The sequence below is a fragment of the Dipodomys merriami genome, unplaced genomic scaffold, assembly GCF_024711535.1.
Source record: "Dipodomys merriami isolate MVZ:Mamm:240054 unplaced genomic scaffold, mDipMer1.0.p SCAF_44, whole genome shotgun sequence".
Lineage (NCBI taxonomy): Eukaryota > Metazoa > Chordata > Mammalia > Rodentia > Heteromyidae > Dipodomys > Dipodomys merriami.
This window is the reverse complement of record NW_027206002.1, coordinates 1,773,961-1,801,460: the sequence shown is the minus strand read 5'-3', so window position 1 is coordinate 1,801,460 and position 27,500 is coordinate 1,773,961. Positions and strand designations below refer to the sequence as shown.

Genomic DNA, 27,500 nt, shown 5'->3' with positions numbered 1-27,500 from the left:
CCCAACCCTTCAAAAGCCAGTTGAGATAACGTGATAGGGCAAATAGATGGAGAAAGAAAAAGATTTGGGGTAGTGTTATTATAGCCAAAAGACATCCAAGTTCAAACACTGGCTCTGTTATACATCCAACATTCACAGGAGATTTTTTTTTTTTAACCCCAAGGGATTTCTGTACAGATTTCTAGTGTCACTGGCAAGGATGCTAAGGCTGATATGTGACAGAGACTCGCCCAGCAGATTTCTAGTCTCTAAGCCGCCACCCTCCCTCGCCGGTGCTTTTTGCAATCGGCTCTCAATCTGCTACTGCATCTATGTCTGTTCCTTCAAAATCAGGCATTTCTGGGCCAGGCTAGGTGGTAGAGGTAGGAGAAACAAGATCAGAGACCAGCCCTGGTGGGGAAAAAAAAAAAATCCACAAGACCCAATCAAAATATATGGCTCAAGTGATAGAATGCCACTCTACCAGGTGGGAAGCCATAAGTTCCACCCGCAAAAGTTTGCTCCTGATTCCTCGGATCTCTCTAAACAGCCTTTATCAGATTCTTTCCCTCACTTGACCTTGTGCTCTGTGCCAGGCCCTGTGCCAGGCAAGAAGTCCAGCCTGTTCTTGGCCCTAAGATCACAGAGGCCTGGTGACAAGCCCTGGAGCTCTAAGTAGGTGTAGAGTTCAATGGCTACCAAGACCCTACCACTAAGATCTGTTCTTCTGGCTGAGAAGCCAAAGAGCAAGGACATCTCCTCTCTCCCCACCCCCCACCCCCCACCCCCGCCATATTACTTTATGAAGAGGGTGCTCAGTGTGGCAGGAAGGAGCCCAGGTTAGGTCCTGGGAGCTCCTTTGCTGGAATGAAATAGACTGATGAGGCCTGGGTTGGCAGGGTGGCCGGGGAAGGGGGTGGGGGGGAGGACTTCCCTGTCCTCTAACACCACAGAGAAAGAGGTGACTGGTAGAAACCACACGAAGGGCTCAAAAGGGAGGAAAACATTTGGACTGACTGTGGGAAGGGACCCTGACACACGCATGCGATATCAAGGCTGGAAGAGAACACCTTGGAAGCAGAGCCCTAGGTTCCCCCTGGCAAGGCCAGAATCCTGGCAACTGCCGGACAAGGCCCTTAGGTGCCAATTAGAACCGGCAGAGCGTGTGCTGTGCTGAGATTGGTCGGTGCCAGTCACTTTGTCCTGCATGCTGGTGATCTCACTACCCCACCTTGGCAAGCTGGGCAGTGGATGGATCTCCAGGGTAGGAAAAACCACTGGGGTGGCCCATTTCCTCAGGCAAGTGGGAGGTCTTGATATTTTCAGTCTGTCTCCAGCCACCAATCAGTACTTTCAATCCAAATATGTCCACCTCTGGGTGGGAAGGTGGCTCAGTGGTAGAGTGCCTGCCTAGTGTGCATGAAGCTCTGGGTTCGATTCCTCAGTACCACATACACAGAAAAAGCCGGAATTGGTGCTGTGGCTCAAGTGGTAGAGTGCTAGCCTCGAGCAAAAGAAGCTCAGAGACAGTGCCCAGGCTCTGAGTTTAAGCCCCAGGACTGGCAAAAAAAAAAAAAAAAAAAAAAAAGATAAAACAATTATGTCTACTCTCCGTTAAGGCTGGTCTTCTGAAGACAGTGGCCACATCACACGGGCCTCAGTTCCCTAGTATTCGGTGCCACACTCATTCAGAAGGGCGAGATTGGGAAGTCGCTGCACGCCAAGCCCTTTCCATGACTGATCCCATTCACTCCTGAGCACCTTCTGTGGGGCGGGCCAGCATGAGCTTCCTCTTTCACTAAGAGGGAAAAGAAGGCTTGGCACCTGTTCACCAAGATCCGTGGAGCCCTGGCCCGGGCAGATGGATAGGTTGGCCTGGGTGTTTCTCTGGAGAGTTGAGCACTCAGGGTGTGTAAAGAGGTCACCCTGGCACTCCTCGGCAGTTGGCACCCAGGCCTCTAGCCCCAGCTCCTCCTTACCTGCTCCACCATGGATGACACTGAGGCAGCACCCAGGACATCGGGAGGGCGTGGCAGCTGCCCCTGGTCAGCACCCGGGGAGCACTCCGCCTGGTTGTGGGGTTCCACCTCCAGGTCCTTTGTGCGGGTGCTGGCAGCCTTCGGGAGAAGACCTGGGCTGTCCCTCCAGCAGCAGCTCCCGGAGCCTGGACAGGGGAAAAGTGGGGTCATCGTCACCCCCCCACCCCCCCGCCGCCAACTGGAGGTACAATCTAGACACAGAAAAGTGGCCCTGGGCAAAACGTGCCAGCTCCCCAAAGCAGAAAAGCTTAATGGATTTCCCCTCATCTTGATCCGCTTTCTGCTGCTATCCCATTGTTCCATAGACCAAGCTATGAACAACCCAAGTGTGTTTATTTAGCTCATGTTTATTTAGCGTGGCAGCAAAGCCAGTGGGCAGGAGAAGCAGTCAACCCACCTCTCCTATCCACCAGGGTCCCCTAATTCACTTGGTAACTACATTGTCCTGTGATCACAACATTCATCCACTCATCACCTAGCCACCTCTTAGAAACGCTGCCTCTTAGTACTATTACAATGATGATAGAGTTTCCACCTGAGTACTATTACAATGATGATAGAGTTTCCACCTGAGTCTTGGGGCCGGGGGGGGGCGCAATAGAGGGGGAAAACATTCCCACTATAGGCATCCTCAGGTCATTTGGGGCATGATCTCTTGAGAGAGAAGCACTCATAGATTGACCTTATTCCAAGGAACTGAGCCAATGTGGAAGTCAAATAGCTCCACTTCCTATCGGAGTGTGAAGGGTGATGAGAAAGCAGGCCGCAGACTTCCTGCTGCTAGTGAATGGAGACGCCAGGTTCTGTCTCTAGGTCCTTTGTCAGGATTCATCCTCCTCGAACACCCTCTGCTGGGGCCCAAGCTTTGCCTTTCACATAGGTACACCACACCCGGGCCCAAACGGCCAGAGCCCATGGCTGCCAAAGCCGGTGACGTGCCTACATCCCCCCCACTCCTAGTTTGAATCACAGCCCGAGCCTTTCATACCAACTGGCACAAATGGACTTGTTGCGCCCGCCGCCATCCCTTTAATGGAACAATTCCCACTCCTACCCATGTTCCGTAAATTTAATTAGTGTTGAAAAGCAGCTTATTTGGCAAGATGATCAGTTTTTAACCTGGGTAAACGACTTCCTTTATGACTATAAATTAAGCACGTTCTATCTTTTTCATGCATCACGGTTGTCTTCATAAATACTGTAGGCAGTTGCCTGGTGGTCTCACATGGTTACTTTTCCCATTACCGTTTTATCGTCATCCTGATAGGAGTGGGGAATTCATTCTGCCTTAATGACAAGAAGGAAGTGGCAACGAGGGGCTGGTTTAATGAGGAAACCGCCTCGTGGTCAGCAACTCCGGGGCCGGCAGCAGACCAACACTCCTCTCATGCCTGCCCCGGCCTGGTCCTCTTAACTCTCCACAGGGCCCTCACTGTCAATAGCCTGTGCAAAGGGCAAGAATACCCAGGGCTGTAAAGCTACTTTTGTCTTAATTGCAAATAATTAGGAATTAAACATTTGCCAGCGGCCAGTTTCCACGACAGAGGCGACCTGAATGTTCTCGAAGTCTTCAGTGGCCACAGGTGGGCACAAATGTTTTCTTAGCCTTGACCGACAGGCATGCCATGGGCAGGGAGAGGGGAATATCACCTGCAAGCTAATCGACGTGGGCATTGGCTGTAGCCTGCGCACCACTGGTCCTCAAAGGTGTTCCCTTACAATCTGGACACAAAGGAGTTACTAGTAGGGGGACTCAGCTGCCTATACTGTGCCTGCCTGGCTAGCTGGTAATTCCATGCGGCCCCCACGCCTCTCCCCAGGCCAGTCCCGAACTGGCCCTAAATAGCAGCACTAAGTCGTCATCAAGGTCAGCTCTTAAAACCATGGTGGTGCTTAAAACCTGAGTGCCTTAGAACCACATGAGACCCCAGGCTTAGCATCTATGGGGCCTCGCTGAGACCAGAGTTCGGGGCAGATACCCTCAAAGAGGAAATCCACCCCTGGGTCAAGTTGAAGCTGGATTGCCAGAGGGAGAAAGCCGATGGGGTAGATAGGGAGGGATCAACATAGCTGAAGCAAAAACTGCGTGGCAGAGGCTGAAAGGCCAGAGGCCCAAAGACATAGGCTGTTGTGGTGAGCCCATTAGAGGATTCCCATCCTCCTCGGACAAGGAAGTTGATAAAATGACCCAGTGGCAACACTTTGTGTCCTCACCTTGTGGTGGGAAAGAAACAAAGGCTGGTCTTTTTAGAGCCACGTTAGTTTCTTCTCATAGCCACCAGATCTTTCTAGAATAACCCATTTTCCAAGGAGAACCATGCTAATCAAAGGCGCTCTGAAGTAAAATCAAGCAGCAGAAGCTGCCCAGTGGGTCCTCCAACCTAAAGCCTCCCAGGCCCGGACGGTGCCTTCCTCTCCCTTCCCTTCCCTACCTATCCCTGGGCAGCCTCCTCAGGGAGCCTCCACGCTGACACCCAGACAGTTAGCAGAGTGGATGAAGGCGACTCGAGAAGCCTACTCGGGATCTGCACCCTTACACTACACAGAGCCGTGCCGACCTTCTGAGTTTATTATGATTCAAGAAAAAGTCAATATTTCCTAGCTTGCCAAAGCCTGGGGAATTTAAATGAGTTATTGGAGCAAGCAGTTAATCTGCCGATAACTGATATTTTTTTCCCCCTTTCAAATCTATAATGATGAAAAACAGACTTAACAAAAACACAAGACAAGGAGGCTTATTTTTCCCCCCACGCCCAAAACCCCCTCCCTCCCATCTCTACTTTAGATGTTTTCATCACAAGCAACAGGAGCTGGGCCTAAAGGATGGGCGGGGGCGGGGGAGGGGGGGTGGGACTTGGCCCTAGGGTCTTTTCTGTCTTGCTGAATATGTGGAAGGTGATTGATTTACACTTCAAGCAAAGACTTCGGTGGCCCTGAGGTTTACATTCATGTTTTAATCATCTGTATGTTGATAGAACTCTTCTGTAATTCTCAACTTTCCCTCTGTTTTCATTCATGGTGCTTGGCGATCCTGGGCTTCCCTGGGCTCCCACCATGGAGTGTGGTATTGGGTACAGATGCCTTCCAGCCAGCCCCTCTCTCCGCTGGGGTGTCAGCTCTGGGCTCTGTCCCAAGAGTCTTGGGGGAGGGGTCATGTACAGGGCAACACCCCCAAACAGTGTGGCAGCTGCCTCTCTCCACATCTCAGCCTTCTTGTCCACAGCCTCAGCAGTGTACTGGAAAAGATAGAGGAAACAGGGAGGGGAAGGCTACTGGTGGTTCCGCCTCTCTCAAGTGACATGGCCAACTAGGTCAACCTACCCAGGCTTTCCCCACCTAAACTGAACTTGAGACTCTGGAGGGGCTTTCCACACCCACAGCATCATCCCCCAGTCCCCTCAGACCACACCCTGCTTCCTAGCCCTGTTCTGCACCAAGCTCTCCCTCCCTCCCCTCCCATCTCCTTGAGACCTGCAGATTCGTCTCAGAGAGAGAGCCCTTCCACTCTCTGCCTACAGCAAAATGGACCCTTCCCTCCTTTACCCTTTTCATTTCATTCATGACTCCAAAAGGTAGCTCCCTGTCCTGGGTTCCCAGAGCTCTTTGCCCGGCCTAATCTCATGGCCCTTGTCCCATTCTGTCCCTAATGAGAGTTACATCTTGCATGTTTGGCATCCATCACCTTACTGAATCCCCAAGTCAGAACAAGACAGAGTCATGGCTTGTTCAGCTTCGGGACTCCTCCTGGCCCAAAGTCATTCCAAGCCAAAGGAAAAGCAAGAATGAGTGAAAGACCCCCGACTTCGGGTGTCCCCCATATCAGGACCTCCCTGCCCCAAGCACCAGTCAGACGACACCAGATGCAAAAGGCAAGAGGGTTTTATTTGGGCATGCCCAGGTTCCCAGGTGCACGTGACCTCGAGATCCGCAAGGTTCGGGTCAGTGGCTGGGAACCCCGAGCAGTCCCGGGGATGGTCCTTTTATGGGACCCCTCTGTCCGTTACAGGAGTGCCCGCGCTTTTTCAGCCAGTAAATTTAAAGTATTACAACCTGGTCTGCACGCAGGCAGCCAATCCTTTTAAAACAAATCATGTGTTTTGGCCAATCACTGTTCGAGGGGGTCCCTCGGTGTACATGCCCCGAGTTGTGTGTCTCCCGCCCTTGGTATGAGGAAGTGACCTTTGTCAGCGCCTGTCCTTCGCTCACACCAGGGGGCTGACTGCGGGGTGGGATTAGTTAGTAGGGTGTGGGCTTGTTGATTAACTGGTGAGGTTAGTTATCAAAGGGGGAGTGTGGGGTAATATAATTTTCTTAGCAAAGCATGTTACAGAAGCCAGAAATAGCTTGGTTAGATACAAAACTCTGTTCCCCTACAAAGAGGCTCAGGGCCTGGTTGGTTGGGGAGGGGGTCTTTCATGAGGAAGGGAGGGGAGGGTTGATAATGAGCGACTCTGACAAAGAGCCATCCACTTCAATACGTTTCTCATCCAGACAATGTCTCGGGGCGGGGGGGGGGGGGGGGGGGTTGGCAATGGTAACATGCTCTGACCTCTGCCACAAGGCACCACATAAGGAGTACTGGATGGCTAGATTTTTTTTTTATTGATCAACTAGAAGAAGGTAGAATAAGCTAAGAAATAATTGGCTTTTTCTTTTGTATCCTGCCTATGGATCCCAGGATGGGCAGGTACTGTGGTCAGGGATGTTCAGGGTGTCTGAGCCATTAAGGCCCTGAGCTGTGGACAGCCAGATGTCCTCCTCGGTACCAAGAGTGCCTCTGGAAGAGGCTGGGAACTCTGTCAAACACTCTGAACCCCCACACTCCAGCCCAGGTGGCCTTGGGCTCACAGATCTCCTGGCTCAGGAGCTGAAAAAGCCAGCTGACCCCCCCTGTTTTCTGTGTGTCTCCAGGGCTTTCCACCCACCAGCTGCCAGGCTCCTGCGGGAAGACACTCTGCAGCCGTGGGAGTCGGTGCGTGCTCAGCCCGAAGACGGGGCAGCCCGAGTGCCGCTGCCAGGAGGTGTGCAGGCCCCGCTACATGCCGGTGTGTGGCTCAGACGGGAGACTGTACGAGAACCACTGTGAGCTCCACCGCGCCGCCTGCCTGCTGGGCAAGAGGCTGGTCACCGTCCACAGCAAGGACTGCTTCCTCAGAGGTAGGGAGATGGCTCCTTGAGCTGTCGGGGTTTTTTTTTCTTTGGGGGGGGGGGTGTCTTGTGATGAATGTTCTAGTATCCTTCCAGCCGATGAGCTGGGTGCTGGGTGTCCGCGACAATGGCATTTCTGTCTGCATCTCACGTCTGTAAACTGTGTCTCACGCTCTTGGAGCAGCCCTCCTAGAGAGCAGATAACAAGGCGCTATGCATGACCCGACCTAGAGACCATGTCCACCCAGCGTGGAGCAGGAAGCCATACTGGGCAGACACCAGCATGGTGGTCTCCAGCGTGGCGGGACTCAAGAGAGGTTGAGGATGGGAAAGACTTCCACACCCTTGCCCACTCAGAACGGCCCTGAGCATGACCAGGCACGGCTAGCAGACCAGGACTCCATTCTGTTCACTCATATCATCTTAACACCTAACCTCAGTGCGGGGTGCTAGGAAAGTGCTCGGTAATAAGCCACAGCTGCGCACCAATGTAAGGTAGAACGCCTGGTCCCACGTTGGCACGGCCCCAATTAATAGTGCAAGCCACCGGAACCCATAGAAATATTCTTCATCCCAAAGTAGCCATGCCCGAATGTATTATCAGGACGCGAATGGCGGAGAAGGTGGAAGCAGAATGTGGGCAGATGGGCGCAGCCTCACCCGCCCAGGCTGCAACGGGGGGGGTCTCTGGAGATGGGAGAGCTGCCCTGGGGCTGTATCAGGTCATAAACCTGCTTGAGTTGGACCAGGAAAGGAAGGAGAAGGCTTCAAAGAGCGGCCTGTCCACAGAGCTTGAGCTGTGAGGGGCTCTGAGTGTGTATGTGACACAAGACACACAGGTGTGCCAAGTAGTCTCAGCGGAGGTTTCGTTAGTCTCCACTGCCTCTACGCAGGATCACCTGCACCCCTATAGTGTGCCAGGCTCTTCCCTCCCTCCCTCCCTCCCTCCCTCCCTCCCTCCCTCCCTCCCTGTCTCCCTCCCTCTCTCCCTCCCCTCCTCTGTGGCCTTAGAAGCACTGGCTTTGCAAAGGCACATTTAGCCTGTGACGGGAATTGTCCCGGACACTTTCATGGCTGTGCTCATGATGCTAATGCCGGGGTGCTTCAGAATCATGAGACGCATTATGCAAATGAGGCCACAATGAGCCGAGGACAAATGTTCCCCAGTCTGCAAGCGCTGCCCAGATGCTCTGCCTGCCAATTCCCCAGCAACCGTGCGCACTAAAACACTTGACCAGTTGCTCCAGCTTTATTGGCCGTGTTGAATTTTATAGACTGATGTTCCATTCTCTAGTTTCCAATATTCCCTCTCCCTGCGCTCCCCCCTCTACTACTCCCCCCCCCAGATTGCCTCTCTCTGAAAGGTTTTTATTTCTGCATCAAGAGTGTGGCCATCAATTCCCTGGCCATCGGTTATTCAAACCGCATTTCTCATTTCACATGAGCAAAAAGAACCACCTTCACAAACCCTGCCGCAGCGAGGGATGATGGGGTGACCAGGGTGCCAGAGGGTGGGGGCCGGGCCTCAAGCCGATTAGGGTACAGCTCTGCTTCCTTGCTGATGGAATTTACCCACAGATGGGGCTAGACTCTGTGAATCTGCCCTCCTCAAGACCACCCCCCCCCACAGAAGGGACCAAGTGCCTATGGGTCTCTCTAAAACACTGGGTTGCATCCAAGCTGTGGACACTTCCTAGCCACTCACTCACTTCCCTGGGCCTTGCCTTTGCCTATAAAATGGGCCTGCCATCTTTCTCTGTGTCTCTACCTCCTCTGGTTATGGAAAGAAATGAAGGAAATAGTCCGAGACCACACAGCATAGCACCTGGCCCATGGCAAGTGTTCAGTGTTAATGATAATTTGCCATCATTGTTTATTCTTGGCTAATGTGGCCTGAGGTCTAGAACAGAACAAAGCCCAATCTGTGAAAGGGTCCCAGGACACGGGAACAAGGGCCCTGCCTGGCCAGTTTCAAGGGGCCCAGGCCCCTTCATGGTAGCTGGAGAACAGAGAACGAGGGCTAGGTGTTCAGGCCCTGGAGCTGGCCTATGTCGAGATGCCTACCTGGAACCAGACTTCCCTACCTTCTCACCTGGCCCAGGGGTCCAGGCTGTCTGGAGAACCTCAGTTCCTTGTGCCCAAGCGGGGGGCTCCAGTCCCGGTCGGCAGCAGGCCCAGCTTCCCTCTTCTCTACCAGGGAGCAGGAAGACGTGAATGGCAAAGGCTTGGTCCGGAACAGGGTATGGGGAGGCTCAGGAACAGAGAGGATGACTTCTTGAGATTTCTATCTCCCGATGAGAGCAGCCTGCTTAGTGTCAGCTTGAGCCCCATGCATGACAATTGGTCATTTGTCCCACAGCAAAGAGGTATTAATACAGGAAATTTGAAAAATACCCTTCCTACCCGCCCCCACACCCCCACCCCCATGCAAACACAATTCTCTAAAACCATCCATCCTCCCATTTCCATTCCTCCCAGACTTGACAAAGAGAACTTTCGACTTCATCCCCTGGGGCTTGGCCTGCCCCATTGGATGGAGTGTGTTAGGGAAGTGAAGGGGCGTTGTACGTGGTGCTAGGCCAGGCCATAACACATTGGAACTCACCCAAATGCCATCAGCACCCCCCCCCAGCCCCCTGCTGCAAGGTTATTGCTGAGGACTGATTGGGGACACGTGGCCGTCTCTCACCCCACATGAGAGACCAGTCAGAATCCTAAGCCCCATTTATTAGGAAAGAAAAGTAAAATAACCTTCTCGTATCACATTCCAGTTGCTATGGAAATAGGATTCCTTGCGAATGCAGAATGAAATAGAGTATCATTTAGGAATCTTCAGTAGGTGTAAAAGTCAGGCCAAACCCCGAAAGATGGCCTCCCCTCGTCTGCGGCTTTCATCTCCCATCTCCTAAGATACAAGCCGGGGGTCTCTGTCTTCAAAGTCAGAGGAACGGAGGGACGTGGCGTCGATACTGTATTTCCTTTCCTTCCTTAAGGCAAAATCAGAGTCATGCTTTTCCTCAGCACCAATCCTCCAACAAAAGAGAGTTACTAAGATCCGGGGACAGGATTCTCTGCTTAACCTCATGCGGAGTCTGTGTTTTTAGAAGTTATCTCGTTGACAGCGCATTCCTGCGCACACGCTGGTCGGTGTTTGCAAGTTATTTCACTGAGTTGGTTTTGAATTATTTCCCACACTGCCCAAGAAGACAAGCTTGCTTGCCTTTCAGCACTCAGTCCTCATGCCCGGGTGGCGTGCTACCAGCTGACCCAGCGTCATCGTTGGGCAGGTTTCCAAACAAACCATGAAATTAGGGAAGCACAAAGGCCATTTTAAATAGACCCTATAGATTCTCCTATCTGAACGGCATTTACAGGCGCCCTTGGGAGCAAGTCCCAAAATAAGTGATGTCAGAGGAAGTGATTTCCACTTATGGGGGGGCGGGGAATGGAACATGGTATATATATTCACTAATCTTGTTCTATCTTAAATGTTACTAAACAGGCATGAAAACTCAATGTTTTATTGCAGATTAGCAGAGCAGATAGATCATGGACCAAAAAACCTTTTTTGGGGGGTAGGGAGTAAGGGAAGGTATTAACCAGGGCCTCCATCTTGCTGGACATGTCCTCTGCCACTGCCCGAAGAACCTTCTTTATTCCTTTCTTCTTTCGTGTGTGTGTGTGTGTGTGTGTGTGTGTGTGTGTGTGTGTGTGTGTGTGTGCGCGCGCGCACGTGCACACGCGCGCACACACACACATACTCCTGGGCTTGCTGTTACTGAAGCTTGAACTCAGGGCCAAGGCACTACCCCTTAGCTTTTACGCTCAAAGCCCATGCATGCTCTGCCACTTGAGCCACCACCCCACTTTAAGCTTTTTGCTAGTTAATTAAAGTCTCACAGATCTTCCTACCTGGGGCTGGCTTTGAATTGTGATCCTCAGATCTCAGCCTCCTGTGGAGCTAAGATCACAAGCGTGAACCACCAGTGCCTGGCTCTTGTTTTATTGCTACTCCTATTGTTACCCTGAATCTTGGTGCTTTAAGAGCTTAACTTAAACTAGACTGCACACCTTACTCACCAGATGGGTAAGGTGGGTGGATCCTGAAGAGTGAGGGAGGGACTTGCTAGGTTGTAAGAGTAAGAATGGCTTTCTAGAGGTATAGTCATGAAATATTCCCAGGGTCAGACAAGAGTCAGTAAGTACAATTTGGCTGGCCGGGGGAGGGGTAGAAATAGGGGGGCAGGAAGAAGGGTATTATTGGGTTAAAGGGATAGAAGTAGACAGGAAAATCCAGGTGAATTACTTAATGGCCTGACTGGGTGTCATACGTCCAATGATCTCAGTTCCAGTATAGGGACCTTAAGGTCTAGAAAGGGCCACAGTGCCTGCCCTGAGTGCATGTAACATAGACCCAAGCCTGTGGTCCAGTTTTTTGGCATTGCCACTGGCTCTTCAGAAATACAGCCCAGGCATGGTTGCTCATGTCTTTAATCCCAGCTATTCAACAGCCAGAATTTAGGAGGATTATGGTCCAAGGCCACAGTCGGTCTCCTCGACCAACAAATATCTGGATGTAGTGGTACAGGACCGCTTCTTTCATGGCTGTCATCCCAGCCACAAAGGAAGTATAAATAAGAAGGCAACTCTCCAGCCTAACTGGGGGGGAAAAATATTTGGAAAATAACTAGAGCAATAAAAAGGGGGGGGGGATGATTTATAGCATAAATGGTGGAGCACCTGACTAGCAAGCGCAAGGCCTTGAGTTCAAATTCTTGTACTACCACCAGAGTAAATAAATCATAATTATTAATCACAGCAATCATTTTTAAAGTGTCTCCAGCTTTGGGACTGTTTTAGTTCAAGTCCCAGCAAGGCATGTGTCCAGCAAATGCAGTTGTTTCCTCCTTCCAGCCTTCCCCAGGGGACTTTGTGGCAAGAAGGGAAGGCTCCAGAACCATTGCCTGTAGGAAAGACCTGCTGGGCCTGCTGGGCCTTGTAGATCAGCAGAAAGAGAGACTCTGAGGCTTTTTCCAGGGCAGGCTATGTCCATCATACCACACTCAAAGGCTTCTGGACGTTAGAAAATCGGTCCACAATCACCCCTCTATGGAAAGCATAGGAAACACTGAAGTACATAGAAGACTACTAGAGGAGCCTAGCGTGGAAGGCAGCACCTGAACCAGCTCTTCTGCAGCCTGGCCTGGCTCCCAGGGCCCAGGGCTGGTCCTATCGCCCTTGCTTTCTCTCCAGATTCCTTTCCTGTTCTTCCGGAGCTGTGTGTGCGTGGTGTGTGTGTGTGTGTTGGTGGTGGTGGTGGTGGTGGTGTTGCTGTTGCTGCTGTTGTGGGGCTTGAACTCAGGGACTAGGTAAGCTTTCTGCTCAAGGCTAGCACTTTATCACTTTGAGCCACAGTTCCACTTCAAGTTTTGTGGGGTATGTTTGGTGGTTCATTGGAGATAAGAGTCTCATGGACTTTGCTGCCCAGGATGGCTTCACATCATGGTCCTCGGATCTCAGCCTCCGGCTAGCTAGGATCACAGGCGTGGACCCCTGTGCCCGGCTTTCCTACAGACACCTTTTCACTATAGCTTCATCAGCCCACACACACAGGCTCAGAGACCATCATTGTTTCTCCAGGCCCTGCAACGAGATTGCAGCTGCTGGCCTGGGCCTTGACTCTGAGTTCCACAGAGGAGGATTTGAAGCTTCCCAGCTTCAGATGCCTACTAAATGCCTAGCACATGCCAAACCTGTTCCCGGGGCCTGAGGGTCTGACTGGGCCCGTGGTGGTGATAGTCAAGTCTTCAGCATCCCCAACCTCCTAAGTCATCACTTAGCAGCTGCTTTAACCAGAGAAACCCCTTAGACCTCAAGGACAAATGGGAATGGTCTTTTGCACCACGACTCCGTGGATTTGGTTAACATCAGCACAGACCACTGGGGTTTGGCCAAACTGAGCTATCTTACAGCTCTGAGCCTCCATCCCAGCCTAGCCAGTAGCTCTCGCCCACTCTGTGCCCTCTGCTTCCAAGATCGAGAATTGATGGCTTTAAAACAAGCAAGTGTATTCTTTGAATATTTCCTCTCTGTTTTCTGCAAGACACTCTCTTGGCATAGGCGCCCTGTGAGTGTGTGCAAGAAACGTTATCAGCTCAGCCGTGTGGTGTGCTTCACAGAACTGCTGCCTTTCCAATGAATTAATTACATCCCAGTAATTAAAAATTGTTAATAAGTTATTGAGCTGAGAAAGCCTCGCGCTGCATTGATTTCACTTATAGAAGCAAGCTCCGGCCTCCAATCCTCCCCACATTGTTTCCTGATGTTTAGCAACCCTTTCCCTTTGTCTCCACCTCCCTCCTCTCTCTAAGCTCCCCCAGTTCTGCGGCCTGACATCCTCAGTCTCTCCCCTCTTAACGGCTAAAGAAGCCAGCTTCAGTCAGCACTGGTGGCTCACGCCTGTAGTCCTAGCTACTCAGGAGGTTGAGATCTGAGGATCGTGGTTCACAGCCAGGCCAGGCAGGAGACTCTTATCTCCAATGAATCACAAACAAACCAGAAGTGGAGCTCAGGGACAGTAACCAGATCCTGAGTTCAAGTCCCATGATCAACACCAACAAAAACCATCTTCAGTCCCAGCATTCCTCTCTCCCCTTTCTTTCCCTCCACTGGCATGGAGTTAGTTAACATCACCTGACCATGTAAAATGCCAGGCAGTCCAGACAACACTTCCCAGGCCTGCACTTCCTGAGGCCCTTCTGCAACCACAGGTGTCACCCAGCCTTCCTTTGATTCCAGGGCCCACTCCTTACCCACTGCCTCTCGGCAGGCAGGTCGTTCTCCAGCAGCATCCGGCATGTGGGTCCCCCGAGATCTTCCTTGCTCTCCTCTCTTTCATCATCCCTTCTCACCTCTTCTGACCATCACAACCATGCTTCAACCCCAAACTACCTCACGAGCAACGCCTCCATGGGCTCCCCCCACATTTGCACCTCCTTTTCTCACCACACTTCTCCAAAGCGTTCTCTTCTTCAACATACTACAAGAGGAGGCTCGCTCAGGTATGACTTCGCGCCATGGTGCTCTCCTGCTTGAAATTCAGCATAGTATGCCTCCTGAGCCAGGGATTTCTCAGGGCACTGGAATACAGTGGGAACAATACAAACAGGGGTGGCCCCTCACCACAGGGACAATCTTGAGAGTGATTCAGGCAGTAGACCAGAGGTCAGCTCTGTTGGGTGGTAAAGCAGGAATATAGCAGGGAAGGCTGTGAAGGAGAGCTCTTAGTAAGACATGTGACATTTTGCAAAGACCTGAAGGAGGTTGAAAAGAGAGGAAGTTAGGCTATTGCTTCCTGGGCAGAAAGAACAGAAGGAGCAAAGACCCAGAGTGATAGTTTATGGCCAAGTCTAGGGATGCCCAAGGAGATCAGGTGGAGTAAAGAGAGAAATTGAGGAAGTCAGCTGGATGATGGGCAAGATTGTCCACGTAGAGCCTTGTCAGCCATTGGAAACCCAAGCTTCTTGCCACTCGGCAATATTGCCTTTCTAATTACCTCCACCATTCCCGCCAAGGAATGCCCTTGAAGGGCCCTGTCTTCCCCATGGACTGGGAAAAGTGACCTGTCCAGGAACCTGGGCATGCATGTCTAGGATCACCCTTTATTTAAGGAGCAAAGGATACCTCGTGACGGCCCTCACAGTAACTAGATGCAGAGAACTTTTGTCCCAGGAGCAGGATCCTTTGTTTAAAAAAGATCAATTGTTGTTATAAAGGTGCTGTACAGAGGGGTTACAGTTATATAAGCCAAGTAATAAGTACTTTTTAGACACTGTCTCCCAGTTTTTCCCTCCCATCCCCACCTACAAGTTGTATAGTTCATTTTCAACATAGTTCCTAATGAATACCACTGCCATGTCTGTTCACCCTTTATCCTGCCATTTCTGTGCCTCCCTTTATGCTCTCAATGACAGGTAAACAAACAGAACAAAAAGAAAAGAAAACAAAAACAGCCAAAAAGGAAAAAAAACTTTCATTTCCAATTCCTGGAGTTCATTTCGATAAATATCATTTTATATGACCAGATGTACATAAGCATTCTGCCTTTGTGTGCTTCTCCTAAGAGTACCCTCCTTCGGTCTCACTGTGTGTGACTGCCCAGAGACCCGTAGACGTTATTAGGTCCCAGTGTATTTTAGATGGAGCAAACATGTGGCATTTTGCTCTCTGAGCTTGGCAGGAATCTATCTTCTGTCATAACTTCTTCCTAAACTTGGCCAGCTCCCTTCCGAACCGGGGATCCTTCTTTCCTTCCCTACCTCATTGGAGGTGTTACACTCGTTTTTAGATGAATAGACAAACGTAGTGGTTATGTGTTCAATAGAATGCTTGCAGCTTCTTTAAGGAACTCAGGTAACAGAGTAGAGACCCTCGGGGTAACTCCAGCCAGCAAAGGAGCAAATGGATTTCTAAGGAGGCTCCTGTCCAGGGCCCCCTGCTGGGCTCTCGGGTGGGAGGGCCAGGGAGCAGGGAAGGAAATGACCTGGAGCCTCCTGTCCCCGACTAGTGTCCCTTCAGGAGGCTACTCGGGAAGGCCCGAGAGCGCAGGAGAGCGCAGGGCCATGGTGCAGGCTCCTTGGAGCAGACCTCACGACCCCCATCACTTGGAGTTGAACGCTCAATTACTGTAGTTAGAAGATGTTGACTTGGGACTTCCTTATGCTTCTCCCCCATTGCGCCTTCAATTAAGATGGAGGCCCCCCGTGTAGCAGCCACTAACCGACACCACACATCGAATCAGTGCTCAAGCAGTTTATCTAATTATCTGTGTGACAAACTCAGCAGCTGTCAGATCAGCCGCAACTCTCACGTGTTTGACTCTGGGTGCCCGCCGGCCCGTGTAAGGGTTTGCTGCTTCCTCGCCGGCCCAAGGAAGCGTCTCCCTCGCCCTCCTCCAGATGTGGATGCCTTTTGGGTCTTCTGTTGCTTGGTGACCTGAGGAATGGGAGGAGCCAGTGGGGATCGGGGAACGGTGAGGGCAGGAGGTGGACAGAAGCCTGCTCCTGGTTCTGGGCCCCTCTTGCCTTTGCCCCCCATCCCCATGGCTGGCATGAGTTGCTAACCTCCCTGCCTGCTTCTGCGCATGGGGTAGTCATGGTCCAGTTTGGGGCCATCTTTATATCTCCAGAGAGAGGAAGGAGCAATTACCTCTGTGTCCAATAACTGAAATAAAACAGGAGGGAAGGAAGGCACCTATACAGTGCTGAGGGAGGGAGGGAAGGACTCTGGCCATCTGCAATATGCATGTGGGTCAGCCATCCCCCCCTCACTGGACAGTGTGGACCGCCATTCACCACAGCAAATGGCTGGACACTGCATCTGTACAGGTGAATGCTCCCTCAGGAGAACAGAGGAGACCCTCCCCCCCCTCGGCAGCATCCTGGACCCTCAGACCCACTCGTGGCTCTTTGAAATGGGTAAACGTGTACCCAGCCCTATGGGACATGCGATGGGAGACCAGAGTCCAGGACACAGAGGCTGTGAGGGAAGAGGAGCTGGGCTTCCCCACGCTGCTGGTCTTGGCCTCTCCTCCTAAGAGCCCTGCCCTCTGCTTTTCCTTCTGGCACTCACTTCTGCTTTGATGCATCCTGATGGCTCACTAATGGAGGTAATTGGAGTGGAAATGACTTTCAAAAGCCTTCTGTGAATGAAAGGGGCAAAATCAGTGCATTTTCAGGTAATTAAAATAGCCAGATGCAGTGAATTCTGTCAACTTCTTATTAGCAGGAGCATCTGAGATGTGTACGTCTCTTTGTAGCTGGAAAGAAGAGCTCCTCCAGGGACCTTCCAGCCATTTCCCTTTGTCTTCCTTAGAGACTTTTAGTTTCTGCTGCCTAGTCTACCTTTGTCCATTCCATCCGCAAAGATGAGCCTGAAGGCCCTGTCCCCAGCAATCCAGAAAGTGCTGGTGTATTTGGGCCTTGCCTCTCTTACTCATTCTGGAGTTCCAACACACACACACACACACACACACACACACGCACGCACGCACGCACGCACGCACACACACACACACACATACCCTTACTTTGTCTCTTATACATACACAAACACCACAGGTCGTGTGACTCATCCAAGTCTTCATTCTAGGAATTTACAGATCTTCTAATCGAGGTGAATCCACCCAGCTCTCTATGGGTCCTTACAGTCTCCCTAATTTAGAAATACCTGAGGATGTAATGGGCCTGTTGGCAGAGCCTTTCCTGATAGTGGGTGACGGTCAGGGAAGGAAGACCAAAAAAGAGGTCTCTTGCAGGGCCACTGGAGGAAAAATACCCCAAAAGTGGACATTGGAGAGGAGTGGAGGTAAAAATAGTCAGATACATGTCATCATGTATGTAGACACTGAGTCGTTTGTTTTCCTTTCCACCCATGAATAAGACGTGTCTCAACTGTTCAGGCCAGTTACAGGCTGGTTACAGGGAAGTTAAAGGTCCTCTTCTGTAGTAATATTTTGCAGCAGGGACTGATTCTTGTCCCATAGTCTGGAGAGTCTTTCGGGGCTGCAGAGGAGAGGGCTGAGCAAACCTGTTCGAAGTCAATGAAAGTCAGTGTCCACAACACAGATGGCAGCGAGCATCTCACTCAAGCCAGCAGAAGGATGAGCTTTGGAGAAAAAATTATTACAAGAAACAGAAGCACATTTTAGACACACCTGTAACCTCAGCCGTGTGGGAGACAGATGTGAGATGATGGTCTGAGGCCAGCCCTAGACAAACATGAGATCCTGTCTGAAAAGTATATAACTAAAGCTAAAGAAGCTGGTGGTATGGCTCAAGAGGTAGAGAGACCTGAGTTCACACCCCAGTATTCCAAAAAGAACACCAACACTGAACTCTGAAATGAGATTTTAATTGGCCTCGTCATAGTTAAAATAGAATGGAAGCTAGAATTGGCAAGGGAAAATGCAAGGAATCTAAAATCTAGAAGCAGAAGTTCCACGTACATTTCGAAATCATACAGCTACTCTCCGGCATGGGGAATAAATCTCCCCAACTATATAGGAAGTGAGAAAAATAATAATATTGACAAGTAGTGGGAGATAAATAGGACAGGGATGGAAGGTCTAATGTAGTGGCAACTGGCCATCTTAAACAGCCAATCAAATTGACAGATTTGGGCACAATAATGGAATTTGAAAAGAAATATGGTGGCATTGTGCTGAGAGCTCTGGAGTGGTCTTTGTTGACTAGCACCTCTAGGAGTGATTTTGTAACTCTGGTCTAATTTACTTTAAAGATGTTAGGCACGATCAGAAGTGAAAGGGAGAAGCTCGTTCTTAGACTTTTCTGCAATACTAAAAATAAGAAGGCAATAAAGCGTATCTGTGGGTTTCTGAAGGATGAGTTCTATCACCAACCACTGATGATGAAAGGATAGAAACAACAGAAAAAATGTTCCAAGGAGCCTAGCAACTGATGGCTCACACCTATAAGCCTCAGGAGGCTGGGATCTGAAGATCGCAGTTTGAAGTCATACTAGGGAGAAAAGCCCATGAGACTTAAAGTGGAGCTATGGCTCAAATGGTAGAATGCTAGCCTTCAGCACAAATGCTTAGGGACAGTATCAATGCCTTTAGTTTCAAACACACACACATACACACTCACAAACACTACGCTCCAAGAGGCAAAGATTTTGAAAAGGTGGTATCCATCTGTTCTTGGCTAGGGGAAAAACAATCTAGAGACAGAGAATTGGACCAAGAGAAAGTCTGGCACTCAAGACCTAAAAAGAGCACAGGAACCCCTGAATCATCCAAGTAATTGTTCCAAATATTAAAAAGAAACTGGATCATGCCTGTCCTCTTTAAAAGGGACTTTTCAGGGGATTCAGACTTTGCCTGAACCTGGAAAAAATGGGTAAGATGTGAATCTCCAGGCCAGCAGCAAAAAGAAACACTTAATGCAACTTCCTAAGGGTTGTTCCTGTCTTCGTCCTCTGCCAGACCCAGCTCTTGTGTCTTGTCAGAGAACATGTCCCTAACCATAGCCACTCCCCTAAAAGGAAATAGGGGAGCCAGGCACTGGTGGGTGGCTCACACCTGTCATCCTAGGTAGCTAGGAGCCTGAGATTGGAGGATTGCAGTTCGAAGCCAGCCCAGGCAGGAAAAGTCCATGAGATTCTTTTTTTTTTTTTAATGTATTTTTTTAATTTATTTTTATTTTATTTGTGAACATACTGTACAGAGGAGTTACAATTACGTGGGCAGGATAATGCGTACATTTCTTACCAAGCATTGCAGCCTCCTCCTTTGTTTACCCTTCACATCCCTTCCCATCCTCCCCCCTCCCCCCCAATCCCAATCCATGAGATTCTTATCTCCAATTAATCACCAAAAAGCTGGAAGTAGAGCCATGGCTCAAGTGGTAGAGTGCTGGCCTGGAGCAAAAAAGCCAAGGAAGAGCATGAAACCCTGGCCGAATTTAAGCCCCATTATATACACACACACAGAGAGAGAGAGAGAGAGAGAGAAAGTAGGGAAAAGTTAGGGATTCCCCAGACATCAAGCATTTCCATGTCTGATCATTGTAATGAGATGAATCATATTCACACAGTGGTCATGTGACTGTATGGTGTGCCCACCCCATTGAGCACATTGCAAAGAGAAAGAAAAAATCCCTGTTAATGACAAGCCCGATGGGCAACAGGCTTCGGCAGCCCAGGGAAGCACACACCATAATTCTCAGGATTTTTTTCTCTCTCTGCACTCCTGCCTTTCCCCCTCTCCAAGTCTTGTTCACATGTCAAACCCATCTCCAGGATGACTCCTCTAGCGATCTTAAAGGAGCAGGGCACAATTTAAGAAGTCTGGTCACTCTCAGGGAAAATAATAGTGGCTTTGGGGAAGACCTCATAGAAAGGCAAAGGAAGTTCACTGCCGGGCAGCATGGATTGCCTCCTGTGCAAAATGCCCAGCTGAAGCCCACACGCCAATTCTGAGAGGCAAGAACACAGTCCGCTATGTGCATGGAGAAGGCTATGGATCTGACCTGCAGGCACTTGTCTGGATCTGATTGTAACCATCCAAATGTGCAGTGGGCACTGGTAGCTCATAACCTGTAATCCTAGCTACTCAGGAGATGGTGATCTGTAGGCTAAGGTTCAAAGCCAGTGTGGGCACCATTAACCAATTAACAAGCAATTAACCAGCAAATAAAAGTAGAGCTATGGCTCAATTGTTAGAGCTCCAATTCTGAATGAAAAAGCTAAAGGACAGTGGCCAGGTCTTGAGTTCAAACCCCAATACCAACATCCCCACCCCCAAAAAAACCTGTAGCATATTTTTGTGATTTTAAGCCTCTCCCTTTTTTTTTTTTTTTTTTTTTTTTGTTGGTCTTGGGGCTTAAACTCTGGGCTTGGGCGGCATCCCTCAGCTCTTCAGCTCAAGGCAAGTACTCTACCACTTGAGCCACAGCACCACTTCCGGTTTTCTGAGTGGTTTATTGGAGATAAGAGTCTCATAGAGTTTCCTGCTCAGGCTGGCTTTGAACTGTGAGCCTCAGATCTCAGCCTCCTGAGCAGCTAGGATTAGAGGCGTGAGCCACCGACACCTGGCCCTCTCCCCGTTTTTAAGAGACCAGAGACTGGATGGGAATGGAAAGCAGGTCAACAGAAGCCCCTATTATGTGCCAGGTGCAGTACTAAGCACTTTGTGTCATCTCCCTCATCTCATCCCATAGAATAAGGACTATTTATTATGCCTACTTGAAACGAGGGGAAAGTGAGGATGCACTGACCTTTTCTTAGGGGCTCACCTCACGGTTTCCCCTGTGCTGGCTCAGATAGGCCATACTACTCAATGTTACTCTGGGTGTGACTCTTCCACCCTGTGGCCCAGGCCCTGAGCTGTGTAGATGGAGCGTTGATGCTTGGGTCATTGCACCTGTCTCCCCTGAAATGGGGGAGCTGGGATGGGTTGCAATAACACCCCCAGACCCAGATGCCAACAGGAGGCTGAGGGAGCAATGCTGGACCCCCACAAACCCTCAACCTTTCTCTGCCATCATTCTGTCCCCAGCTGCTTCCCCCGTAGAGTTTGCTTCCAAACAAGCCTCATAAGTAATCAGTTGGAAATTATGATAGAAAATGTGAGCCTCGAAAGTGCAAACTTAAGAGGAGAAGAGTCAAAGGGGAACAAAGATGGCAGATTCCTCACGTCAGGTCTGATTAAACCCTGATGCGTCCATCTGGAGACGCCTGCTCTGGATTTTGCCTGGCATCAGCTCAAAGCACTCACACGCACGCGCACGCACAAGCACATGCACGCACACACACACACTTCCCTACCTCACCAATCCTCTTTGGCCATCACTTAGCCTAATACCTAGCCTGACCATAAGTGACATCCAGTGCCCCAACTCATCCACAAGCTGGTCCTTAGATACCCCCATAGCAACCCCTAGCCCCCACTTTCCTTTCCCTATAAAGCCCTACAGTCTCTAAGCAACATAGGGCTCTAGGTTTTAGCTTGAGACCCGTCCGTGGGCTTTACTGCCCTGAATAAACCTGCGCCAGCATTGAGCTATTTATTTGTCTATTTCCTGCATCTTCTGAGTCTAATGTCTCAGAACACAAGCAAGTGTGTAACTACAGGGAGATAGGCAGAGCCCAAAGGGGGCTGATTAGATCCTAATGCTCCTCCTTGGCAAAGATGCCTCAGTCTCGAACCACACACCCAGGCCTAGCCGGCAAGCTGGGAGTTCAAAACCACAGGACAGCCCCTGGCGCCACAGCCATTCCTGGAGATAGCAAGGAAAGGCTGCTGCTTCATAGGCCAGTGACCAATTAACACAGCAAATGTGTGAGGTGTCTTCCCCGCCCCCCCCCACCCCTCAAGTGATGGGCTGTCTCATCTCCTCCCAGAGTCCCCAGGGGCCGCCAGTCACACAGGCAGGTACATGACTTAAGTTAATTAGAGAAACACTCCTTCCAGGGCCGTGGACGCTGGCTTGTCATTGCATGGGACCAAGATTTGGCCTTGACAGGAAACTTCTGCCGGCGGAGGCCCGCCCCCTCCTCCGCTGCCCAGATCGTGGTTGGAATTTCCTGGCCCTGAGGATCTCAGAGGCAAAGGGCCAAAGCCGGGCGTTTGAGCACCAGCAGGATTTGGGGAGGAGAGGATTTCCGGACCCTGACAGGTTCACAGTGGCTGTGCTCCAGAATGACCAGATTGGGCCGGGAGGGGGCATGAGAGAGGCCGTGACTACGGAAAAAGGTAAAGCATAGGGTGAGGCAAAAATCGATAGGGTTTGGTTGGCTGGGCAGGAGTTGGCCATGGCCATAGAGCAGCTGGTTCTCAAGGGGCCAAGGAATAAATGGGTGAGTAAAATCCACGTGCACATGCAGGCCTGTTCCAGCCAAAGTGAGGGAAGAATATTTACCCAGGCAGGCAGCCTCCCCGCTCTTTCCCACCCTTCTCTCCTGCTGCCCACCTTTCCCCTCCTTCCCCCCTTCATCTCCACGCCTTCCATTGTCCCTCCCACCCCTCCCAGGGAAGCCTGGCTTGAGTGTGCCCACACATACCTCCACAGCCGACTGCAAAATAGCACGTTTTCAAACCCTTTGGTGCCATTGTAATACATGCACACATACCGAAAAAAAAAAGGACAGGAAACTAAAAGCGTCTCTGGGGTGGAGGGGTGTTACTTTCAGGATGAGGTCTGTCTAACGAGGAAAGGTGATCCAGGGTGACTCTGGTGCAAGTAGCTCGTATAGAGGAAAATAGAGAAATGAAAGCTGTCAGAATTAAGAAGGGGGCAGGGGTAAAGGAAGGCGTGAAGGAGGCGAGATTGGTTGTGATACATTTGTACAATGTGTGGAAACGTCACCATGAAATCCTTCCCCTGCACAAGTAATAATGCATACCGGTTTAAAAGAAAAAAAAAAAACTTGGGGCTGGGAAGGTGGCTCAGTGGTAGAGCGCTTGCCTTGCATGCCTGAGGCCCTGGGTTCGATTCCTCAGCACCACATAAGCAAAAAGAAAAAAGCCAGAAGTGGCGCTGTGGCTCAAGTGGTAGAGCGCTAGTCTTGAGCTGAAGAGCTGAGGGACAGTGCCCGGGCCCAGAGTTCAGGCCCCACAACCGGACCCCCCCTCCAAAAAAAAAAAGAAAAAAGAAAACTTGAAAAAAATAGCATGTTTTCAGCTAACTGTTTCCTGTGTAACACAAGCCACCGGTTTTTAACATTTTAATGATGTAAGCAGCGTGACTGGCAGGAGTTTTAGACAAGGCCTGAAATAGTTCATGACACCTGCTCCCCAGACACCCAACCCAGGGTGAGTCAGGGAGAAGGAGCTGCGGTCACCTGACCTGTCATGGTCAGGCGCATGGCAGGTTTGTCTTTGGTGAGAGGAACCCCAAGCAATCCCAGTGCGGATTATAAAGTGCATGATAAGTAAATCAGGGAATCACTTCTCAGAGTCCTTCACCCCCCAGCTTCCAGTAAGGGGTGAGGGGAAGAAGAGGAGGAGAGGGTGATGATGACTGGAGCCAACCGCCATGGGCAGGTGGGTGGAAATTATTAGCCCCCCTATAAAGAAGAAACCCAGGCTTCAGGGCCGGGGAGGGGGGAGGCGTGTCAGGCCTTAATGTTTTGTCACTTGCCACAGTAACAAAAACCTACAAACCCTCAGTCATGAGTAAGAGCTGGGGGTGTGGCACTCAGTGGTAGACCCTTACTGCGCATGTGTGAGATCCTAGCTCGCATCAGCGCGCTTACCCAGCGTGGGCAAGCACAGGCCAACTCACTGCCCAAGGGCCCACTTCAGCGCGGGCTTCTGTGGTCATCTCAGCCAGGAATGGGGGCGCAGTGAGTGAGTGAGTGAAACTCAGGCTTGCCCATCCTAGAGGTGATAACACAGGCAACACATCCATTTTGCTGCAAGAGGGCATCACCCAGCCAAAGATGGCTTGGAACGGAGAGAGGTCTAGGTCTATTGGAGCTGGGTGGGGAGTTGGCACAGAAGTCAAGGGCTTCGCAGACCACAAAAGTAGGGTCTGCAAGCCCAGACCTCCCATTCCCCAGCGCATGGCCCAGGGCAGGTGGTAAGACCTCTCTCTTGGAGCATCAGCTTTGTGACCCAGGCATGAAACAGGGCAGATGGCAGCGCCACGGAGCGCTCAGCATCACTCCAGTGTGGCTGTGTCCCACCGTGGATGCAGTGTCTGAGATTAGGGAAGCAGAAGACAGGAGGGCGGCTGCGGCATAGAACAAATCACACAGGGCCTGGCACTCAGAGCTGCCGAGGTCGATCGCCCAGCAGGCTGTATTGGCGCCTATGTGAAACAGGAAAGACATGAGCAAGAATGGAGTCGGGAGTTAACGCAGAGTGATTTTTGGGTGTCACTGCCCCTACCCGCGTCTGCGCACGCACACCTGGCCGCTGACTTCTAAATAAATGCCCTCTCATGCCTGGGCCAAGGTCATCCATGAGACCACATGGAGGGCTGAAAACATCACCCCCAGCCAGGCTTCTTCCCAAATGGGATCACATTAGAAATGCAAGAATGTCCTTCCTCCTGCCCAAGGCCCCTTCCCAGGGCCCAGGAAAAGCTCTGGAGAGGCTGTAAATTCTGCTGAAAGCAGATCTTAAGAGCTAATGGATTGTAAGACCAAAACTCATTCTCCTCCTAGGCTCTAGAAAAAGAAATAATCATCATCATCATCATCTCCTTTACAGATAGCTTAAATGCTTCCTTGTTATTACCTCTGCCTTGACCTCTGTGCCCTCCCCGCCCCCAGGACTTCTGAATCCTCAGACAGAAAAGATAGGAAGTTCCCTTAAGCAAGGTGCTCTTTTTAAGTTTCCTCTCAGGGCAGTTTCAAATCTTGAGTACCACCAAAAAAAAAAAAAAGCAATCCCATCATTCCCACACCACTTCCCAGTGACAGCCTTTCCCTTTGCTGCAGCCTCCTGGTGTGAAAGAACGCTACAAAAATGCGTATCTTATCAACAAGACTAAAATTTAGACCTTGTTTTCCAAGGTTTGTACACTGGCCCGGCCCCAGGCTGGCATATAGACACCCATTTTCTTCCATGCCCATGTTGATAGGTTTTTTTTCCCTTCGGCACCATGTTGATAGGTTTAGAAAGGAATCCACTTGTTGGTGGGAGTTTTCCTTTATGAAATATGGCATCCAAACAGACAGTGTATCTGTACACTTGAAGAATAACCAATAAAGCCTTGTTCTGGAACTAGACTGGGCTGGGCTGGAGAAACCTTCCCCCTTCACAGCCTTAGAAGTGACCACGTCCTTTCCTACTCCATTGGTTTCTTTATAGAAATCTGGGTTTCTGTTTACAAACCCCAGGGTTTGAGTTTCCCTGGCTTTTGAACTTCATACAGCTGGCACTGAGCCTTGGCTATTCTCTCGATTTGTTGCTCTCTTTCTCTCAGCATCCATCCGTATCGAGGACGGCTGGGATTTGCTCATTTTTGTTGTTGCATATCCCCTTAGAGTCTACACCACCATTTATCCACTCCACTGCCCGCCGCCCAACACACCAGCATTTCAGTTTGTTCCCATTTGGGGCCATTCCAAACAATACCACGCCCCCCCCCCATCCTCCTGTTTGTGTCCCAGTGCACCTGCCCTGGATTGGACCTGTATCCTTAAACAGTAACTACTTTTTCCTGTCCAGCAGTTATACACTCTGCTAAGACTCTTGTCCAATCTCCCCTACAAATAGCAGTGTATGCCGGGTGCTGGTGGCTCACACCTGTGAGCCTAGCTACTCAGGAGGCTGAGATATGAAGATCGAGGTTCAAAGCCAACCTGGGCAGAAAATCCCCATAAGACTCTTATCTCCAATTAACCACTCAAAAACAGGAAGTGGAGCTGTAACTCAAAAAGTGGTGGAGTATTAGTCTTGAGCAAAAGAGCTCAAGGACGGAACCCAGGCCCAGAGTTCAAACCCCACGAGCAAAATAAAAAATAAAACAAAAAGCAGAGTATGAGCCTTCCTCTACTTCATCTGAATAACATTTGTGACTCTCAACATTGTGCTGTAGTAGGAAGGCCCCTACTCAGGCAGGCAAGCCTACCTAGTTGTCTGGAGTGACAGAGCCCAGCGCAACAAAGTTGTTAACAAAGAAGCAACTTTATTGAGAAGGTTCCTACACTGACCAGTCAGGGCTGCAGCACAGGCTCGGGAGCTGATACTGCGACCCCAAGCGCCCCCATTCTTTGGTTTTCAAAGGCAAAACCATGAATTCCAGCCTGGTCACGTGCAGGTGACCAATGGGATCGTAACACACACAAAGGATTATACAGTCATACCTGACCACACACAGGTAGCCAATGAGGTTACAGTTTGTCTGTTTAAACCAGCCTATCACCTTGGTTTAAAATGGCATGCACATTTAGTGGGTAAGGCGAGGTCTACCTTTTGGTGGGTGAAAGGTGGAGTTTACCATAAGCCCGTGGTGTTGCCAGTTAGAGCCAGATTACAACCTGTTTTACGGGTCAATCTTTAACTCAACAATCAAGGATGGGTTAGGTTGCTAAGGGGAGGGGGACCAGATGCATGTTTTTAATTCCAGGAAGTAGGCCCATCAAGTCTAAAATCCCTAAAACAAAGGCAAAGCTCAAAATGGAATCATACCAGCTTGGGCCCCATCTCAGGGTCCACTTGAGTGCATTTTTTACTACTCTGGTCTGTATGCAATAGTACTGCATTATAGTTTTAATCAGCCCTTTCTTGATTCCAAATGAGGCTAAGGATAGTGTGTTTGCTTTTCTCCTGAGGGTTTAAATTCGGTGCTCACCAGCACCTGTTATCCTAGGTACTCAGAAGGCTGAGATCTGAGGATCAAGTTTCAAAGTTAACCCTGGGAGAAGAGTCCTTGAGACTCTTTATCTCTAACCAGCAAAAAGTTGGAAGTGGGGTGTGTGGCTTAAGTGGTAGAATGCCAGCCTTGGGGGAAAAAAAGCCAAGTGAAAGCTCAAGGCTATGAATTCAAGTTCCATTGCAGGTGTGAACGTGTACATACACACACACATCCTATCATGGTGGGAAAAACAAATCAACCTTTAGTGTCTAATACTGACCCAATGTGATAGAAAGCTAGGTTTCTAGACAAGATATCTTAGAGGGTAGCTGCTTCTCAAAGGTTAACTATACCAAGGATAAAGAGCAGGACATTTTGTCACAAAGTAGCACCTGCCTTAAAGCTACTTCACCACTCTCCACTCCCTGTTGCTTTCCTTTCCTTTCCTTTCCTTTCCTGTCTTCCCCAGTGTTCCTACTGTTTTCTGACAATGGGGAGCCCGCAT

General features: G+C 50.3%; 1 protein-coding gene across 1 annotated transcript in view; it reads left to right on the top strand.

Annotated features, from left to right (window-relative positions):
- Fstl4 (follistatin like 4) overlaps positions 1 to 27,500 on the top strand; it is a 313,915-nt gene that overhangs the window by 162,918 nt on the left and 123,497 nt on the right. Inside the window, exon 4 of the mRNA XM_069994009.1 lies at positions 6,930 to 7,175. Coding sequence (XP_069850110.1) covers positions 6,930 to 7,175 — 246 coding nt within the window. The remainder of the gene's footprint in view (positions 1 to 6,929; positions 7,176 to 27,500) is intronic.